General features: G+C 38.5%; 1 protein-coding gene across 3 annotated transcripts in view; it reads right to left on the reverse strand.

The window, feature by feature from the left end:
* The window catches only part of PTPRA (protein tyrosine phosphatase receptor type A), a 135,359-nt gene that overhangs the window by 48,366 nt on the left and 67,380 nt on the right, over positions 1 to 19,613 (reverse strand). For 2 of the 3 annotated variants that reach the window (XM_068987405.1, XM_068987403.1), the window contains exons 2-3: positions 16,757 to 16,835; positions 14,741 to 15,079 (exon numbers count right to left, since the gene is read on the reverse strand). In XM_068987405.1, coding sequence (XP_068843506.1) covers positions 14,741 to 15,079; positions 16,757 to 16,829 — 412 coding nt within the window. In that variant the 5' untranslated portion in view covers positions 16,830 to 16,835. Of the gene's footprint in view, positions 1 to 8,458; positions 8,486 to 14,740; positions 15,080 to 16,756; positions 16,836 to 19,613 lie in introns of all 3 variants that reach the window. The other variant, XM_068987404.1, reaches the window with a different exon arrangement.

Here is a 19,613-nt window from a genome sequence, read left to right on the forward strand (position 1 = left end):
GCTATTATTATAAAAGGTCCTAGAACATAATAAGTATTGGCCAGCATTGGTAGAAAAGTAAAAATGATGTAGCTGCTGTGGAAAACAGTATGGCAGTTCCACAAAAAACAGAATTACCATATGATCCAGCAATTCCACTTCCGGGTATATGGTCAAAAGAATATCCATGTTCTTAACAGCATTAGTCACAATAGCTAAAGTGTAGAAGCAACCAAATGTCCTCTGACAGATGAATGGATAAGCAAGACATGGCATATGTATACAATGAAATATTTTTAGCCTTAAAAAGTAAGGAAACATATGTTACAATGTAGGGATGAATCTTGAAGACATTAAACTAAGTGAATAAGTCAGTCACAAAAGGACAAATATGGTATGATTTCACTTCTATCAGAGCAGTGAAATTCACAGAAACAGAAAGTTTCAGGTGTACAGGATGATGATCTGACTTACATCATAAAACAATTATCACAGTAAGTTTAGGGAACATCCATGATTTATACGGACACAAAATTAAATATACAGAAAAAATTCTTTTCTTGCATGAGAACACTTAGAATTTCCTCTCTTTTGTTTTTAACATACGGTAGTGCTACTTATCGGAGAAGGTGTTGGCACCCCACTCCAGTACTCTTGCCTGGAAAATCCCATGGATGGAGGAGCCTGGTGGGCTGCAGTCCATGGGGTCGCAAAGAGTCAGACATGACTGAACGACTTCACTTTCACTTTTCACTTTCATGCACTGGAGAAGGAAATGGCAACCCACTCCAGTGTTCTTGCCTGGAGAATCCCAGGGATAGGGGAGCCTGGTGTGCTGCCGTCTCTGGGGTCACACAGAGTCGGACACGACTAAAGAGACTTAGCAGCAGCAGCACTACTTATAAGCAATAGTTAGAACCAGATATGGTGTAACGGATTGGTTTCAAATTGGGAAAGGAGTACGTCAAGGCTGTATATTGTAACCATGCTTATTTAACTTATATGCAGAGTATATCATGCGAAATGCTGGGCTGGATGAGTCATAAGCTGGAACCAAGACTACCAGGAGAAATATCAACAACCTCAGATATGCAGATAACACCACCCTAATGGTATAAAGTGAAGAGGAACTAAAGAGCCTCTTGATGAAGGTGAAAGAGGAGAGTGAAAAAGCTGGCTTAAAACTCAACATTCAAAAAACTAAGATCATGACATTCAGCCCCATTACTTCATGGCAAATAGATGGGGAAAAAAATGGAAACAGTGGCAGATTCTATTTTGTTGCACTCTAAAATCGTTGCGGACAGTGACCGCAGCCATGAAGTCAAAAGACACTTTCTCCTTGGAAGAAAAGCTACCACAAACCTAGACAGCATATTCAAAAGCAGAGACATCACTTTGCCAACAAAGGTCTGTATAGTCAAAGCTATGATTTTTCTCGTAGTCATGTATAGATGTGAGAGTTGGACCATAAAGAAGGTTAAGTGCCAAAGAATTGATGCTTTTGAATTGTGGTGCTGGAGAAGACTCCTGAGAATCCCTTGGACAGCAAGGAGATGGAACCAGTCAATTCTAAAAGAAATCAACCATGAATATTCATCGGAAGGACTGCTGCTAAAGCTCTAATACTTTGGCCACCTGATGTGAAGAGCTGACTCATTGGAAAAGACCATGATGCTGGGAAAGACTGAAGGCAAAAGGAGAAGGGGGCAACAGAGGATGAGATGGTTGAATGGCATCACTGACTCCATAGACACAAGTCTGAGCAAATTTCGGGAGATAGTAAAGGACAGGGAAGTCTGGCAGGCTGCAGCCCATGGGTTCACAAAGGGTTGGACACGACTTAGTGACTGGACGACAAAAACAAGTGCTAATTATGTACATCCCTAGGACTTACTGCCTTTATCCAATTCCCTCTCCCCCTACTCCCCACCTCTGGTAACCAAAATCTGATCTCTTTTTCTATGAGTTTGTTGGAAAAACATTTTAACTCTCCCAAGCTTTCAGGCCAGAACAGTCCTCAATCATTAAAGTCAGATTTTACCTCTTGACATCTGAATTCTACCCAGGTTTTTTTAAGTACAGTTAAAGATAATACAGATAGTAAAGATGTCCCAGCCCTGTGTGACGGAAGGAGACTCAGATCTATTAATAAAAGAGGAGAGAATTTACAGCTTCCTGTATCAAATCTGACTTGGAGACAGGCTCATAATCCAGTCACCATACTAGGTAGGGCTCCTCCCAAACCAGACTCATCATCTCATTGTGCTTATTAGCCTTGTCCTGGTCTGGGCTCTCTGGAGATATGGCCTTATATGATGCAGCCAAGGCAGGAACGGTGGCCCATTCCCTGCCACTCCCATCCCAACACCCCACTCCCCAACCATCCATTCTAGCAGAAGTTCAGCATTTAAAGGGCAGCATTTTAAAAGTACTAAAATGGTGTTCTGGGACAACAGTTGTCTATTTGCTTATACTCCCTTTCCAAGAAAACAAAGGGCATATTATTCTAAGGGCTCATAAATGGCAACCCACTCCAGTATTCTTGCCTGCAGAATCCCTTGGACAGAGGCGCCTGGTGGGCTACAGTCCATGGGGTCACAAAAGAGTTGGACATGACTGAAGTGACTGAACATATGTAGACAAGTGAATCATCCAAAGTCTGAAGACACCCCTGGTCAACTGCAACATAATCAGTAAAGTAAAGGCCATACTCCTCTAGCCTCAAGTCCTAAGGCCCAATTTTTTGTCTTGTCTTCATACTTTTTGGCAGAATTATTTATCAACTCTCAAAGGCACCATCATTTTAAGAGCTTCTTCATAGGTTGTAAAGTGCTCTAAAAACAGTGAAAGTCAACAAGTTGCCTCAAGTGCCCAAACTTCTGGGGTGAACCCAATCACTGTTGTCTTGGGCCAAATTACATTTGGAAGCCTTATTTTCTATTACTCATTCATCTTCCCTAAGGCCTCTGGAGTTAGCTTTCTTAAACAATAATCTGACCATCTTCCTTCCTTCCATTACATCACCAGGAGACACCCTGAGTTTAATGCACCACTAAGGCTGCCTCCTACCATTTCCCACCTCATGCAAGTTAACCACGCACAGCTCCTTAAACACGTGACTGGCTCTTTCATGTCTCCTTGCTTTTACTCTATCTCATGCACCCTCGTTTTCCTCAGTTACTATATTAAACTGCTCAAAACTCACCATCATGCCTCCTTTCCACTCCCCATGTATAGTGAGCCTTTTAAGTTCTCCTCATAGCACTTTGTATGGTATATTCAATAGTCTGTAGCTGAGTAGACTTTGATTCTTGGTGTTCACATGCTTCTTCCATGAGACAGGGAACACTGCTCGCTCACAGAATCTTCAGCATCTCATAGGTGCTGAGTGAATATATTATTAAAGGTGCTTACAGAAAACCACTGGGCTTCCCTGGCAGGTCATCAGTAAAGAATTTGCCTGCAATGCAGGAGATCCGGGTTCCATCCCTGGGTCAGGAAAACTCCCTGGAGAAGGAAAATTGCAATCCACTCCAGTATTCTTGCCTGGGAAATCCCATGGACAGAGGACCCTGGTGGGCAAGAGTCAGGCACGACTTAGTGACTAAACCACCAAAACAGAAAGCCATTATAAATGAAGTTCACTTAATAATGTCACTTACATCAAGATATCTCTTTAACAAGAATGTCAGCCCTTTCTAGATTCCAATTCTAGAAAAGAATTGAAAGAGAAAGCCAGGGGGAGCAGGTGATCTGATCTGAGAGCTGAGAAACTTTAAGGAGCCTCTCTAGGATGCAACAGAATGTTTATCCTGCCTGGTTGTAGAACTCTTTAGTTCCAGAACTCCTTCACAAATACTAACAGGGTACTATTCCAGATCTAAAAAAAAAAAAAAAAAAGAAGAAGAACCTAAAAAACTCAAGTTATATAAATAATTACATCTAAAATAATTTATGGTTAGAAAAGTTTTAGCCTGTACTCTTGCTTTTTAACAAATATCAGTTATAAGGTCTTCATATAAAAACCCTACTTTTAAAAACATTCAGATGGTCAAGAATCCACCTGCAATGAGGGAGACCTGGGTTCGATCCCTGGGCTGGGAAGATCCCCTGGAGGAGGGCATGGCAATCCACTCCAGTATTCTTGCCTGGAGAATCCCCACAGATAGACTACGGAATCTGGTGGGCTATAGTCCATGAGGTTGCAGAGAGTCGGACACAACTGAGTACTAAGCACACAGCATATTAAAAAGTAAGATGAGACAAGTTTATGCAGAATTTTGTTTAAAAGATACAGGACAGAGAATGACCTAATGTGGTAGCAAGCTGCAGTGTAACCCTGCCTTGGGATACTATGGAGCACCCTTGTTCCCACAGTTCTGACTGGATGGCTGAGATTCCTGATCCTTTAGTCACCCATCTAAGTAACAGTAACAGAGTGGCAGCGGTAGCAGGAGTTGCTGAGCAGCTGCTATATGCCGATCCAGTACTAGTTTAATGTCACTTCATTTCTCACAACAACCCTATGGAGGAAATTTTGTTCCCATCCTATCTTGCAAATGGCAAAAGAAGACAAAGTACCTACCCCCACCCCTGCCATAAGTGGTAGAGTCAACACGCAAACTCACATGGTCTAGTTCCAAAGCCCACACAGACTAATGCCCTTGCTCTGATATCATGGCATCTTATTTCCCACCCCCTACCCAATTCTCCTGCCATCACTGCCTCACAGGTACATGAAATCTCTGTCTCAGAGTCTATTTCCCCTAGAACAAAACTAATAAAATTGGGATTTCAAACTATCAATGACTAAATAACAACTGGAAAGTATACTCATGACCACTGTATTATGGTAGATAATGTTTGAATTAGCTTTAATATATTACTGTATATTACACAAATCATCCAGTCACACAAACTAACACCAGTGAAAATGTTTTAAAAGAAAAGCTTGTTACAAAAGAACAAATATTGTGAATCCACTTGAATGAGGTACATAGACAAATTTATAGAGATAGAAAGTATATTAATGGGTTACCAGGGGCTAGGGGAAGAAGAAACATGGAGTTATTGCTTAATGTGCTACAGAGTTTTCAGTTCAGTTCAGTCGCTCAGTCGTGTCCAACTCATTGCGACCCCATGAATTGCAGCACGCCAGGCCTCCCTGTCCATCACCAACTCCCGGAGTTCACTCAGATTCACGTCCATCGAGTCAGTGATGCCATCCAGCCATCTCATCCTCTGCTGTCCCCTTCTCTTCCTGCCCTCAATCCCTCCCAGCATCAGAGTCTTTTCCAATGAGTCAACTCTTCGCATGAGGTGGCCAAAGTACTGGAGTTTCAGCTTTAGCATCATTCCTTCCAAAGAAATCCCAGGGCTGATCGCCTTCAGAATGGACTGGTTGGATCTCCTTGCAGTCCAAGGAACTTTCAAGAGTCTTCTCCAACACCACAGTTCAAAAGCATCAATTCTTCAGTGCTCAGCCATCTTCACAGAGTTTTAGTCTGAGATAATTAAAAAAAATTGGATCTCCTTGCAGTCCAAGGGACTTTCAAGAGTCTTCTCCAACACCACAGTTCAAAAGCATCAATTCTTCAGTGCTCAGCCATCTTCACAGAGTTTTAGTCTGAGATAATTAAAAAAAATTGGGGGACAGATGGTAGTGATGATTGCGTAACATGTGAATGTACTTAATGCCACTGAACTATGTGGTTAAAATGGTAAATCTTATATTTTTCAAAATTAGGAAAAGGCTGGCTCCACCAAAATAATTTGGAATACATTTAATAAATAATACACATGAGAAAATAATTACTGAGTTGGCCAAAAAGTCTGTTTGGTGTTTTTGGTAAGATGGCTTTAGTAGTGCTCAGTTGTCTTTAACTTCATTTGAAACAATTTTGTTAAGACTGTATGGTGACAGCTGTCATGTCAGCGTGTATTTTTTTTTAAATATCAAAATTGGTGAATTTTTGCATAGCTATCTTAATCCTGAAGATGTAAGGAAAAAAGCAACATTTTCAACATATTATACTTATTATTTCAAGAAAGGTAAAAATGACACTGCAACGCAAAAAAAGATTTGTGGAGTGTTTGGAGAAGGTGCTGTGACTGATCAAAAATGTCGAAAGTGGTTTGCGAAGTTTCATGTTGGAGATTTCTCGATGGACGATGCTTGACGGTCAAGCAGACCAGTTGAAGTTGACAGTGATCAAGAGACATAACATTACACCATATGGAAGATAGCTGACATAGTCAAAATATCCAAATCAAGTGTGGAAAATCATCCACACCAGGTTGGTTATGTTACTTGCTTTGATGTTTGGGTTCCACATAAGTTAAGAGGAAAAAAACCTTCGTGACTATATATTCACATGTGATTCTTTACTGAAATGTAATGAAAATGTTCCGTTTTTAAAACAAATTGTGACAGGTGATGAAAAGTGGATACTGTACAATAATGTGGAATGAAAGTGACTGTGGTGCAAGCGAAATGAACCACGACCAATCACACCAAAGGCTGGTCTTCATCCAAGCAACGTAATGTGGGTACATGGTGGACTGGAAGGGAGTTCTCCATTAGGAGCTCCTTCCAGAAAAACAATTAATTCCAATAAGTATTGCTTCAGATTAGACCAACTGAAAGCAGCACTCAACAAAAAACATCTGGAATTAGCCAACAGAAAACGCAAAATCTTCCTTCCATCAGGGTAACACAAGACCACATGTTTCGTTGATGGCTAAAACTGTTACAGCTTGGCTGGGAAGTTCTGATTCATCTACTGTATTTACCAGACATTGCACCTTCAGATTTCCATTTATTTTGGTCTTTACAAAATTCTGTTAACAGAAGAAATTTCAATTCCCTGAAAGACTGTAAAAGGCACCTGAAACAGTTCTTTGCTCAAAAAGATAAAAGTTTGGGCAAGATGGAATTATGAAACTGTCTGAAAAATGGCAGAAGACAGTGCAACAAAACAGTGAATATGTTGATCAGTAAAGTTCTTGGTAAAAATGAAAAGTATGTCTTTTTTTTTTTTTACTTAAAAACTGAAGGAACTTTCTGGCCTACTAAATAGTTTCTTCAACTTTGAAAGAAAGGAAGCAAAGCAGCTTGCCTCCCTTCCCCTCTTTTTATTCTTTTATGCTCTGTCAATTAAAACACCAGCTCCTGCTGTTCAAAAACATATCAAAGATCAATGCATAAGAATATATAACCCTTAACACCTACATAAGACATCATTCACTTAGCAAACCCAACATAATACAGATGCTTCAAAACAATAGCCTCATTTGTCAAAAAGCACTTGGCTTTAAAATTAGAATGTGATATCAAAATTTATAGTAATACTTCTAAAGATAGGCTCTAGTAACTTATCATTACATATGAGGCTGAGACTATGTATGTGTCTTCATTTTCCTATTTGGTTAAAGGCAGTTACACAAAATTATTTTTTAAACTGAAAACATTTATTACATTGTTGTTCAGTCACCCAGTCGTGTCCAGCTCTTTGAGACCCCATGGACTGCAGGATATCAGGCTTCCCTATCCTTCACCATCTCTTGGAGCTTGGTCAAACTCATGTCCATTGGGTCGGTGAGGCCATCTAACCATCTCATTCTCTGTCATTCCCATCTCCTCCTGCCTTCAATCTTTCCCAGAATAAGGGTCTTTTCTAATGAGCTGGCTCTTCGCATCAGGTGCCCAAAGTAATGGAGCTTCAGCATCAGTCCTTCCAATGAATATTCTTTATGGTCTAACTCTTATATCCATACATGACTACTGGAAAAACCATAGCTTTGACTAGATGGACCTTTAGCGTGTCACAATTAGCAATCATCTAGATAATTAAAGTAATTTATTTCTTTTTATCAGAGTATTAAAATCCATATTAGTCAGGCAGATAAAACAGGGATAGTATCTGGGGCAAGAAAATGGCTGAAGAGTAAGAAAAGAAAGTGAAAGTGTTAGTCACTCGGTTGTGTGACTCTTTGTGACCCCATGGGCTGCAGCCTGCCTGGTTCCTCTGTCCATGGAATTCTCCGGTCAAGAATACTGGAATGGGTTTCCATTTCCTACTCCACGATGGCAGCCTTACTATTCCCTAATTGAAATGTGCACTTCTACACATGGGGATCCATGTGTTCTATTCTCTGGTGACCAGGGATTCCACAGTCCTGCTTTGAGCACTGACACAGCATCTTCTGCCATAAGGACTTTATACGAGAGGGCTGAAAATCCATATAGAGTGACACAAGACCAACATTTTACAGACTACGGAAAAAACAACATCTACATTTAAAAATGATGAATATTTGTTTCTGTTACTCTTCTCCATGAGGTAATTATGGAAAGTTTAAGGGAAACTAAACACGTAACAGCCAGAGATGCACAAAGTCACACAGACTGAGCAGAGGAAGCCCAACAGATACTGTATACTGTGAAAGGACAAGAGACGCAAGGTGAACGGCTCACCTCTTCTGTCCTTCGAGTCAGAATTACCTGTGTGATAAGTAAAAAAACAGAGATGTTCACTCAGGTTAAAGAAAACCATTATTATTTAACCTAATGCAAGTCAAAATAAGCTCTAGGAATATAGATACTTTTCCCTTGTATATGCTGGAGCTAGAATGAGGCACCCGCAAACAACTGGGAAATAAGACTGCCCAGATTCATTAAACTTTTATCAATGATGTGGCCTTCTCCCTGAGGACAAAAACAACACAGCATCAATGTTCATAAAATGTACAAGAATGCAAAGAGTAATATAAACACAATGGTTCTTGTGGTCTTTATGTCCTTTTAGGCCATCAAAATGCAACAGGTCAAAATTAAGTTAAAAATATAAAAGACCTAAATGATAATAGATAATGAAATCTAAATGGCATAAATCAAACTCATATACTAACAGAGAAAATTTTTTCAAAGGCTTATGGAATATCCACAAGCCTTTATAAATTCCTCATAGGAGAAACAGCACAGACAACATTCTTTTATCATGAGATAGTAAAACTAGAAATTAACAAAGTAGGAAAATACTTGAAAATTAAAATCAAAACCAAATTGCAAGGGAAGTTCAAGAAGGAGGGGACATATGTATACTTATGGTTGACTCACACTGTTATATGGCATAAACCAACACAGCAAACTAAACTGCAAAATATCTAAAAATAACAAATCACATTTGCAGCAGAAATCAACCACCTTTCCCCCAATATCAATTAGTCTCTTCCTCTTTGCCCTTAGTAAAGAACATCCTTCCTTTTTAGGTGAGCACAAAGCTGTCCAGTTAGAGACTTAATTTCTGATATTCTAGGCGTAATCATATGAAGAATTCCAGTCAACAGGATGTGAACAAAAGGGAGAAGAGTAACTTCTGGGTCCCACCCTCTAGAAAAGAAATTGTACTATTTTCTCTGTTTCCCCTTCCCAGGGGCTAGAGCCAGAATCCAGTGATAAGACCCATCTCTGATCAAGCAGATGAGGGCAACTGTCAGGATGCCAGAGCCACAAAAAAAAAAGGAAAAGCTTGGTTTCTGACAAACCGAAGCACCAGCCCCTCCGCTAGCCCCCCACTTATGGAATGTGACAGGGGAAGGACATTTTTCTGTAACCAAAGAATTTTGGTATGTCTAACTATCTACCTACAGGAGCATTTATGGGTTATGCCTAAAGCTGTGTTTATAAAAAATTCATAGCATTACATACATATTAATTAAGAATGAAAACAAACAAATGAAGCATTCAATTAGGGAAGATAGAAAAAGTGTAAAATAAATCTAAGAAAAGCAAGAAAAGAATAAGAATAAAAGAGAAATTAATGAAATAAAAACAAAAATAACAGAACTAATAAAATATACAATATTTATTGCAGATTTCTAAGAAGGAAAAAGCAACAAACGATGAAATAGGTTAGTCAACCTAAACAGGAAAAAGGACTTAAACATATAAAATACTCATAGGGATATAAGAAGTTAACCCTAAGGGATGACTTTTTCTCAAATCTATTTAAGTAATTCTGAAAACCTGAACAGAATGAAAATTTTAAGTGAACTTCAATTATTTTCATAAAGCAAAGCAAAACATCGACTAATACAACTTATCAAAACTAGCTACATACAAAGGAAACACATATACCCATCTCATTTAGAAATAACTTGGAAAAATTTACAATAGAAAATAGCAAATAAATCACAACACTTCAGTCAAGAAAAATATAAGACCAAGTGGAGCTATTCTGCAGGAATGTAAATAGTTGAAAAACAGGAAATCAATTAATATGATATACTGTAGCACATAATAGAAAAATTCATACAGATCTTGCTCATTGATGCTGAGCAGGCAACTGGCAGAATTGAACACCCTTTCTTAACATAAATACTCTTTAAAACAGGAATGAATCGATAAATATCTAGAAATAAACTGAATAAAACATGTGCCACACAAATGGTAAAAATTTTAAAATACTTTGAAGAAATACAAAATAAAAGACTTCAGCAAATGGAACATATAGCATTCTTAGATAGGAAAAATTAAAGATATCAACTGTCCCTGTTGATCTAAAAACATGATCAATAAGAACTTTTCCCAGCTATACAATAAGTTGATTCTAGTATTCATGAAGAAAAATAATCAAGAACTAGCAAAATTCTGAAAAATAAGATTAACAAGGGATGACTCACTTTATCAGATATTAAGTATTTTATAAAGTCCACCATTCACACTTAACGTCAGAAAAAATTCCAGATGGATCAAAGATTTTAGTGCAGGCACATACATGCACATGCACACACACAGAAGAAAAAAACTGTAACAGCATGAAAGAAAAAACAAAAGAAAATTATTTTATAATATTGGTGTAAGGAATGGCTTTTTATATATGATCTAATTCCTAGAATACATTTAGTTAACACAAATCCGTTTTTTTCCCACTGTGCAGCATGCAGGATCCTGGTTTCTTGATTCAGGATTGAACCTGTGTCTCCTGCAGTGGCAGTGCAGAATTTTAACCACTGGACAGCTAGAGAAATCCCATAAACCGATGTTTTTAATTAAAAAAATAGCTGATAGTAACAGTTTCTACAATGAAGAAAAGTTAGATGAACAACTAGGGGAAATAACTGCAGTCTTATTATAGGGCTCATTTCTTTAACATCAAAGACCTTCTATAAATGAGTTGGGTCACATCCTCTGGAAAAGAAATTGTACTATTTCCTCTGTTCCACCTTCCCAAGGGCTGGAACCAGAAACTAGTGATAAGCCTGACACATAATGCAAATTCAAGTCACACTGAGATAATGATTTTCACCTGTCAGTCTGACCTAGATCCAGGTGTTTGATAATTTATTGCACTGAAGAAAATGTAGGAGAACAGGCATTCCAACACACAGCTTAAAACAGGGAGATCTCATAATATTCAATTTAAATTTACAAATGCGCACTAAAAATAACTTATTTAACCTATCCCAAGACTATTGTTGGTAAGTGTAAAATCAGCCTGAATGATGACTAATATGGCAGACTGGATAAATATATCAAAGTAAAGCCATACAACGAGGCAGCTCCCTACTATAACATAGAAAAAGTATGACAGGCTAATTGGAAAGAAGTAAGGTGAAGAAATATACACAGTACATTTATTATTTGTGTTCTAAATGCAAGAAAAAAGGTATGTATAAGTATGTGTGTATGCTTATTTTAAAAAAGAAAAAACTCAAAGGTCAATAGGAAAGAAAAATTAAGATTAAAAAATTATTCCAGGATAAGTCCAATACCCAAATAATGAGGATTTTTAGAACAAGACAGAGAAAATGGAAGGGGGAAGAACATTTCTGAACAGATATTAAGAAAATTTTTCAGAACCAAAGGACAAAAACTTCAAAGGTCCTATCCCAAAATAATGAACGAAAGACCCACATCAAGATCCATTTCTATGACATTTCAAGGCACCAATGATGAAGAGAAGATCTTTAAAAACACACAAACAATTAGGAAGCAAGACAGCAGTACAGTTCTCCAAGCTTGCAAATTAGAAGTCTGGACAATGCTTTAAAAATTCTAGGGAAAAAAATATTTCCTCAAATTCTATACACACCCCTGAAGATATTTTTAGACATGTAAAAAAGAAATCTAGATTATCTAGATTTCTAGTAAGTCTGACTTTATGGAAAACTGTATTATGAAGCTATGGGAAGTGCAGGAGGAACTGGCTATCAACAGTAAATAGAAAACTAAACAAACAAATAAAAGGCAATTTCACATTATACCCACAGCTCAGCAGGGAACAGTATTACAGAAGTCATGATGTAACCATTATGGGAGGGGTGGTAAAATGGTGGTAAATGAGGAGGATGTGGGGTTGCAGAATGTAACATCCTGATGTGCCATAAAGTTTTCCTTTTACTGATCTTGAATAACAGTCACCAGTGAAATACAGCCTCAACTTCCTCTGATACATGAAATGTGTTAACTGTTCAATAACTGGCTTCTCAGCTATGGCATAATTTGGACCTACAGCAGATTACAGAAAACTCAGTAGCAGTGTGGAAAGACCACTGAAGTGAGAAATAGGTCTAATTTACTACCTGACAGCCTTCAGATCTGAAGCAAATTATTTAAACTCTAAGGTCTTACATCAAACATCTACTAAAAAAAGAGATAATTACCACTGGTCATCTCACAGATTATTAAGTCAAAGACAGAACAGAACATAAGTTAAGAACATAAGCCGTGGGACTTCCTTGGTGGTCCAGTGGTTAAGAATCTACCTTCCAGTGTAGGGGATGTATGTTCCATCCCTGATCGGGGAACTAAGATTCCACATGCTGTGGGGCAATTAAGCCCATGAGCCACAACTCCTGAGCCCATGTGCTCTAGAGCCTGCGCACCACAACTAGAGAAAGAAGACCCAGCACAGCCAAAAAAACAACAAAAACACAGGCCGTGAAGTTAGTGACAGTCGCACCTTCTCCATTTACTAATTCAGCCTGCACAAGTTTTGTTTTTCCTCTCTAAGCAATGGCCATAATTTACAGAAAGAAATACATTTTTATACCATTACTTAGTATATGTTTGTGTATAACTTGAACAGAAGTTTTATAAAATAAGTTAACATGAAAAGAATAACAATTGAAAAGGACAATCCACACACACACAGATTTGTAGTGGCCCACTAAACTGATTTCATGAATCAGTCATGATTTGTACTTTGAAAAACACAGTAAACTCCTTCACCTATAAAACATAAAACAGAACCAGCATAACAGAATCCATACGATACTTCATATGAGTTACTTCTATAAAACTCTTAGTACAATGCCTAACACTTAAAATTAGTGCTTATCACATGCAGGTCCCACTATAAATGCTTTAACCATATTAACCTGTTTAATGCTAACAGCTCCTTCATGAATTAAGTACTATCAACATCATTCATTCTTATATACTGATGACAAAACTGAGGTACAGAGGTTAAATAAACTTGCCTATTGTCACACAGCTAGGGTACAGCAGAGTTAGGATTCAAACTCAAGTGGAAAATATGGGATTAAAGCTGGCAGGTGCAGGCTCTGAGTTGTAAGGTCTAGCTAAAAGATGTCATCAGCAAATGACACTCAGTTCATGAGCCATATGTGATTCTACCTAGGGGTACTCACCATCTAACAAGTGAAAAATATGAGCCAAGGGGATGAGACCAAAGAAGAGTAACTGATTTTTGCTAGAAAAGGAATGACAATTATACAGCTGTCAGGGAATAATTATTTCCTTTTACTACTCACAGAAGCCCTAAGAGGGACCTTCCCAATCCTTGGAAATTTGCCCTACCCTATGTAGTCTCATACTCAGGTCTCTGATTCTATCTTCAAAGCCACTTCCACTTCAGTGATTGACTCAAGGAGAAGTGGGTTGGGTTCAGTCCCTGAACAAACTGGCATTGTAACTTAACTGTTTTCCTGATCTTCTCTTAATAATTCTACTCCTGGCCACAGGCCTTCCACTCTTATCTAACTGTTATAGATAAGGCCCATTTTCCTTCCCACAGTCTCCAGGGATTCCTTTCTTTTCAAGGCTAATCCTATTATTCAATTATACTATCCTTTCAACCTCAGTTTCTAGCATTATCAATTGCCTATCCTCTTTCTCTTATATCTTCTTCTCTATCTTTAAACATTAGTGAAGTGAAAGTGAAGTTGGCTCAGTCGTGTCTGACTCTTTGCGACCACATGGACTGTAGCCTATCAGGCTCCTCCTTCCATGGGATTTTCCAGGCAAGAGTGCTGGAGTGGACTGCCATTTCCTTCTCCAGGGGATCTTCCCGACCCAGGAATCGAAGCTGGGTCTCCAGCATTGCAGGCAGACGCTTTACCGTCTGAGCCCAAGCGTCCCTAATCTAGCCAGAACTCCATGCAAAGCAGAATATCCTCCAGAATCTACTTTCTTTCCTCCTTTTTTTTTGGCCATACCATGCAGTGTGCTGGATCTCAGCTTCCTGAATAGGGATCGAACTTGCGCTTCCGGCACTGGAAGAATGGTGTCTTAACCACTGGATGACCAGGGAAGTCCCCTATCTTCTTTCCTCTTAATTCTATGTTAACCAGATATTCTTGAGAATCCCCTATATCTAGGTTTCACTACTTTGCTTGGGCAATTTTACTTATTTCAACAAATTTTATGGCTAGAAAACACAAACAATAACAATAAAAGGGTAAATAAACTCAAAGAGCCAAAGAAAGAACAAACAGAAACCATCTCTAGTACCTGAAGGAGGAAAAGTTTCTGGAGTGGTTGCTGCAGTGCTGGCATTCCCCTCCCAAGGTTCTGTTCTGGTATCTGTGAACTGGTTATCTGGAAGCCATGTTCCATTTGGTGAAACTGCAGTGACTACAGAATTGGTGCTTACTGTTCTTGTGGTTCCATTGTCAGAGTCTGAAGAATTGACAGTGGTTACATATATGGGTCCCAGAGTTAGATTTGGGCTGAATGTTGGTGCCAAGGAAGAAGTTACTGAAGGAGTAGGATTTGAAGTTTTGGTCTCTTCTTTAAGTGATTCTGTTGTAGATGCTTTCACAGATCTTGTAACGCCTACTGAAGGTGAAACTATAAACACCAAAAAAACCAAGAAAACATCACACAAAGAATTGAGATCTCAAAAGTTATGAGACACAAAGCAGCAAGCCCTACTACACCTCAAACACTTGGAGACCAATATACATACCACACACACACTTTTTATTTTATTATCTTTTTTAAAAATTAAAGTATAGTTGATTTACAATGTTGTGCTAATCTCTGCTGCACAGCAAAGTGACTCAATTACATACACACACATTCATTTTTAAATATTCTTTTCCATTATGGTTTGTCCCAGCTCATATTTCCCTGAGCTATAATAGTAGGACTTTGCTGTTTATACATTCTAAATATAATAGGTTGTGTCTACCAATCCCAAACTAACAGGCAGTCCCTCCCCTCACCTTCTTGGCAACCACAAGTCTGTTCTTTATGTTTGTGAGTATTTCTATCTCATAGATAGGTTCATTTATGCCATAGTTTAGATTTCACATATAAGTGATATAGGGTATTTGTCTTTCTCTGACTTACTTCACTTAGTATGATAATTTCTAAGCTGCTGCAAATGACATCATTTCATTCTTTTTTTATGGCTGAGTAGTATTCAATTGTCGGAGAGGGCAATGACACCCCACTCCAGTACTCTTGCCTGGAAAATCTCATGGACGGAGGAGCCTGGTGGGCTGCAGTCCATGGGGTCACTAAGAGTCAGACATGACTGAGTGACTTCACTTTGACTTTTCACTTATATGCACTGGAGAAGGAAATGGCAACCCACTCCAGTATTCTTGCCTGGAGAATCCCAGGGATGGGGGAGCCTGGTGGGCTGCCGTCTATGGGGTCGCACAGAGTTGGACATGACTGAAGCGACTTAGCAGCAGCAGTATTCAATTGTCGGAGAGGGCAATGGCACCCCACTCCAGTACTCTTGCCTGGAAAATCCCATGGACGGAGGAACCTGGTAGGCTGCAGTCCATGGGGTCGCAAAGAGTTGGACACGACTGAGTGACTTCACTTCACTTTTCACTTTCATGCATTGGAGAAGGAAATGGCAACCCACTCCAGTGTTCTTTCTTGGAGAATCTCAGGGACGGGGGAGCCTGGTGGGCTGCTGTCTATGGGATCGCACAGAGTCGGACACGACTGAAGCGACTTAGCAGCAGCAGCAGCAGCATTCAACTGTATATATGTACCACATCTTCATTCATCTGTTAATGGACATTTAGCTTGCTTCTATGTTTTGGCTATTGTGAATAGTACTATTATGAACATAAGAGTGCATGTATCTTTTCAAAGCAGAATTTTCTCCAGGTGTATTTCAAGGAGCATACACTCTTTAAATGGTGAATCCTTCCCTCCACTTCTGAAAGTTTACTGTCTAATGGAGGGAAAAACTGGTCTCTTAGTTAGTTCCTCAGAGTCAATATACAGGAGTCTTAAATAGTAACCATTTTGTCTTCTTTAACTTTTCAGGAATGAATATAATCTCTTTATTTGAAGTAGTATGGGGTATACAGAACAATGCTGAGTGTACATACAATATGACCCAGATTCCCAAAGACAACTTAATTTGCCATCACTTTTAAGTAAAACTTAATATTAATTTTTTCTTTCTTTAGTACCACCAGGGTCTTCAAACGTGGGTCACTAAACATAAATACAAAATTCTATTCCAAGTACCAATCTTACCAAATGGCAATTTACCTATGGTAGTGTTGCTGGCACCAACATGTATCAGACCACTGCCAAGCAGAGTAAGGAGGAACCAGGAATCCATGCTGACCTGGAAAATAGAGAGTCATTTTAGATACAGCACTGAAATACTGTAAAACTATGTCCAAACAACTCACCAAAGGAGGTATTTTGGGCAAATTCTTCTTAGCTATTAAAGTACACACACAGGACCAATGATCTTTTAGGAGTCTGATAAGCACAACTCTCCAGGAACCCAACTACTTAACTGAAAGTTTATACAACTATAAGAGCAAGCAGTGATTCTCAATCTTGGCATACTTTAGAATCACTCAAAGAACTTAATAACAACAAAACTCTGTGCCAGACTATATCTTTGGGAGTGAGAGGTAGGTAGCAGTCCTTTTAAAAGCTTCCTAGGTAATTGCAGCTTTAGTGTCTTCAGAATGAGAAGCACAGAGAAGGTAGGTTGACTGCAAGAATGTACTGACCTCCAAAGCAGACATTATACAGCTGTCCTCAAACTTTATTTCCCTTCAAACCATATCAGAGGGATGTGGCCCATTCACACTGGTAAGAGAGGTTTATTCATCCATTCAGATGTCTGTGCCTGATATTAAGCTACGTATCAGGGAAACAACTAGGGAACAATATACTCCAAGGTCCCATTTTCATGGGACTCATAGCACAGAGGTAATTTAATGTGGCAGTGACTCTCCAAAACAACCAGAACATGCCTCTCCGAGGGGAACATGAAAATCTCTGAGGGAGGGTGGAGAGATGTAGGTGGTTTATACACACCCCAGGAGATTGCCTTTAATACCAGCAATCATGCTTAGCAGGGAACTGGGTTCAGCCAATGGCCTTCCCAAGGTATAACCATACGTGATTTGACCAGTTCCCCACTCTTCCTACCTGACTGTTACCCAAAATGGGGAGAGCACACAATTTCCTCCATAAGGGTTAGGAAACAGATTGGAAGGCTGATTACTGTGTATGTATTCATGTATAGTCTAGATAAATCAATAGGAAATGGTTTTGTGAAAAATAACAATGTCTTTGGAGGAAGCAGGCTAGACCATCACTTCATTACATATATCAAAATAAAATCCAGATGGGCTGAAGAATTAGATGTTTACAGACACATTTTAAGAGGAAATAAATGAGTATGTTCATAATGAGGAAGGGTTTTCTAGACATAAAGGCAATGTAAGAAATCACAAAGGTGTAAAGCAATTATCTTTCAATAGAAAAATAAATTAATTAAAAAAAATCAAGAAGGAAAAATGGAGTATCAGGCAATAAAAAAAATTATGAAAGAAATCAATCAAACAATGTTAATGGATTGGAAGATTCCATACTGTCAAGACATCGGTTCTTCTCAACTCAGTTTACAGATTCAATGCAATCTCAATCAAACTACTACCAACCTATTTTGTGGATAGCAATAACTAGTTCTAAAGTTTATATGCAGATGCAAAAGATGGAGAACAGCCAACTCAACACTGAAGAAGTAAAGTCAGAGAATTACTATTAATTTAAAAGCAAATAGTAATACAAAAAAGCAAACAAAGATACAGCAAAGAGTGGCAGTGTGGTACAGACAAACAGACCAATGGAACACAAGAGAACCCAGATAAAGACCCACACAAATATAGTCAACTGATCTTTGACAAAGGAGCAAAGGCAATACAATGGAGCAAAGACAGTCTTTTGAACAAATGGTGCTGGAATAAGTTGGCATACACATACAAAGAAAAACAAAAACAAAAAACTAGACACAGATCTTATACTCTTCACAAAAATTAACTCAAAATGAATCACAGACCAAGATGTAAATGCAAAAGACTCCTGGAAGATAACACAGGAGAAAAATCTAGATGATCTTGGGTATGGCAATAACTTTTAAGATACAACCAAAGACAGAGCCATCAAAAAATAATCAACTGCACTTCATCAAAACTAAAAAATTCTGCTCTGTAAAGACAAAATCAAGAGAATGTTAAGACAAGCCACAGACTGTGAGAAAATACTTGCAAAAGACACATTAGCCAAAGGACTGTTATCCAAAATAAACAATAAAACCTCAACAATAAAAAAATTATCAAGCTGATTAAAAAAATGGTCAACAGCCTGAACAGACACCTCACCAAGGAAGATGTACAAATGGCAAACAAGCAAATGAAAAGATGTTTAACAGGATATGTTATTAGGGAATTGCAAAGTAAAACAATGAGACACCACTACACACCTATCAGAATACCAAACACTAACACCACCAAATCCCAGTGCTTCTGTGGAGCAACAGAAACTCTCTTTCACTGTGGGAATGACACTTTGGAAGGCAGTTTGCTGGTTTCTTGCACAACTAAACTTAATCTTATTATATGATCCAACCAATTGTGCTCCCTGGTATTTACCCAAGAAGAACTGAAAACTTACACCTATATAGAAATGTGCTTTATTCATAACTGCCAAAACTTGGAAGCAAGCAAGCTGTTCTTCAGTAGATGAATGAATAAACAAACTGTAGTACATCTAGAACATGGAATATTATTTAGCACTGAACAAGAAATGAGCCATCAAGCCATGAAGAAACATGGAGAAAAATGCATATTATTAAGTAAAAGAAACCAATATGAAAAGGCTACAGTCCGAATGATTCTGACTATATGATAATTCTTGAAAAGGCAAGGCTCTGGAGGCAGTGGTTGCTAGGTTAGGGAGGAGAGAGGAATGAACAGGTGAAGCACAGAGGATTTTAAGGGCAGTGAACTATTCTGTATGGTAATACAATGGTGGATACATGTAATCATACATTTGTCCAAACACAGAAAATGTATAACATCAGAAGTGAACTCTAATGTAA

Source organism: Capricornis sumatraensis, chromosome 15, assembly GCF_032405125.1.
Source record: "Capricornis sumatraensis isolate serow.1 chromosome 15, serow.2, whole genome shotgun sequence".
NCBI classification, from domain to species: domain Eukaryota; kingdom Metazoa; phylum Chordata; class Mammalia; order Artiodactyla; family Bovidae; genus Capricornis; species Capricornis sumatraensis.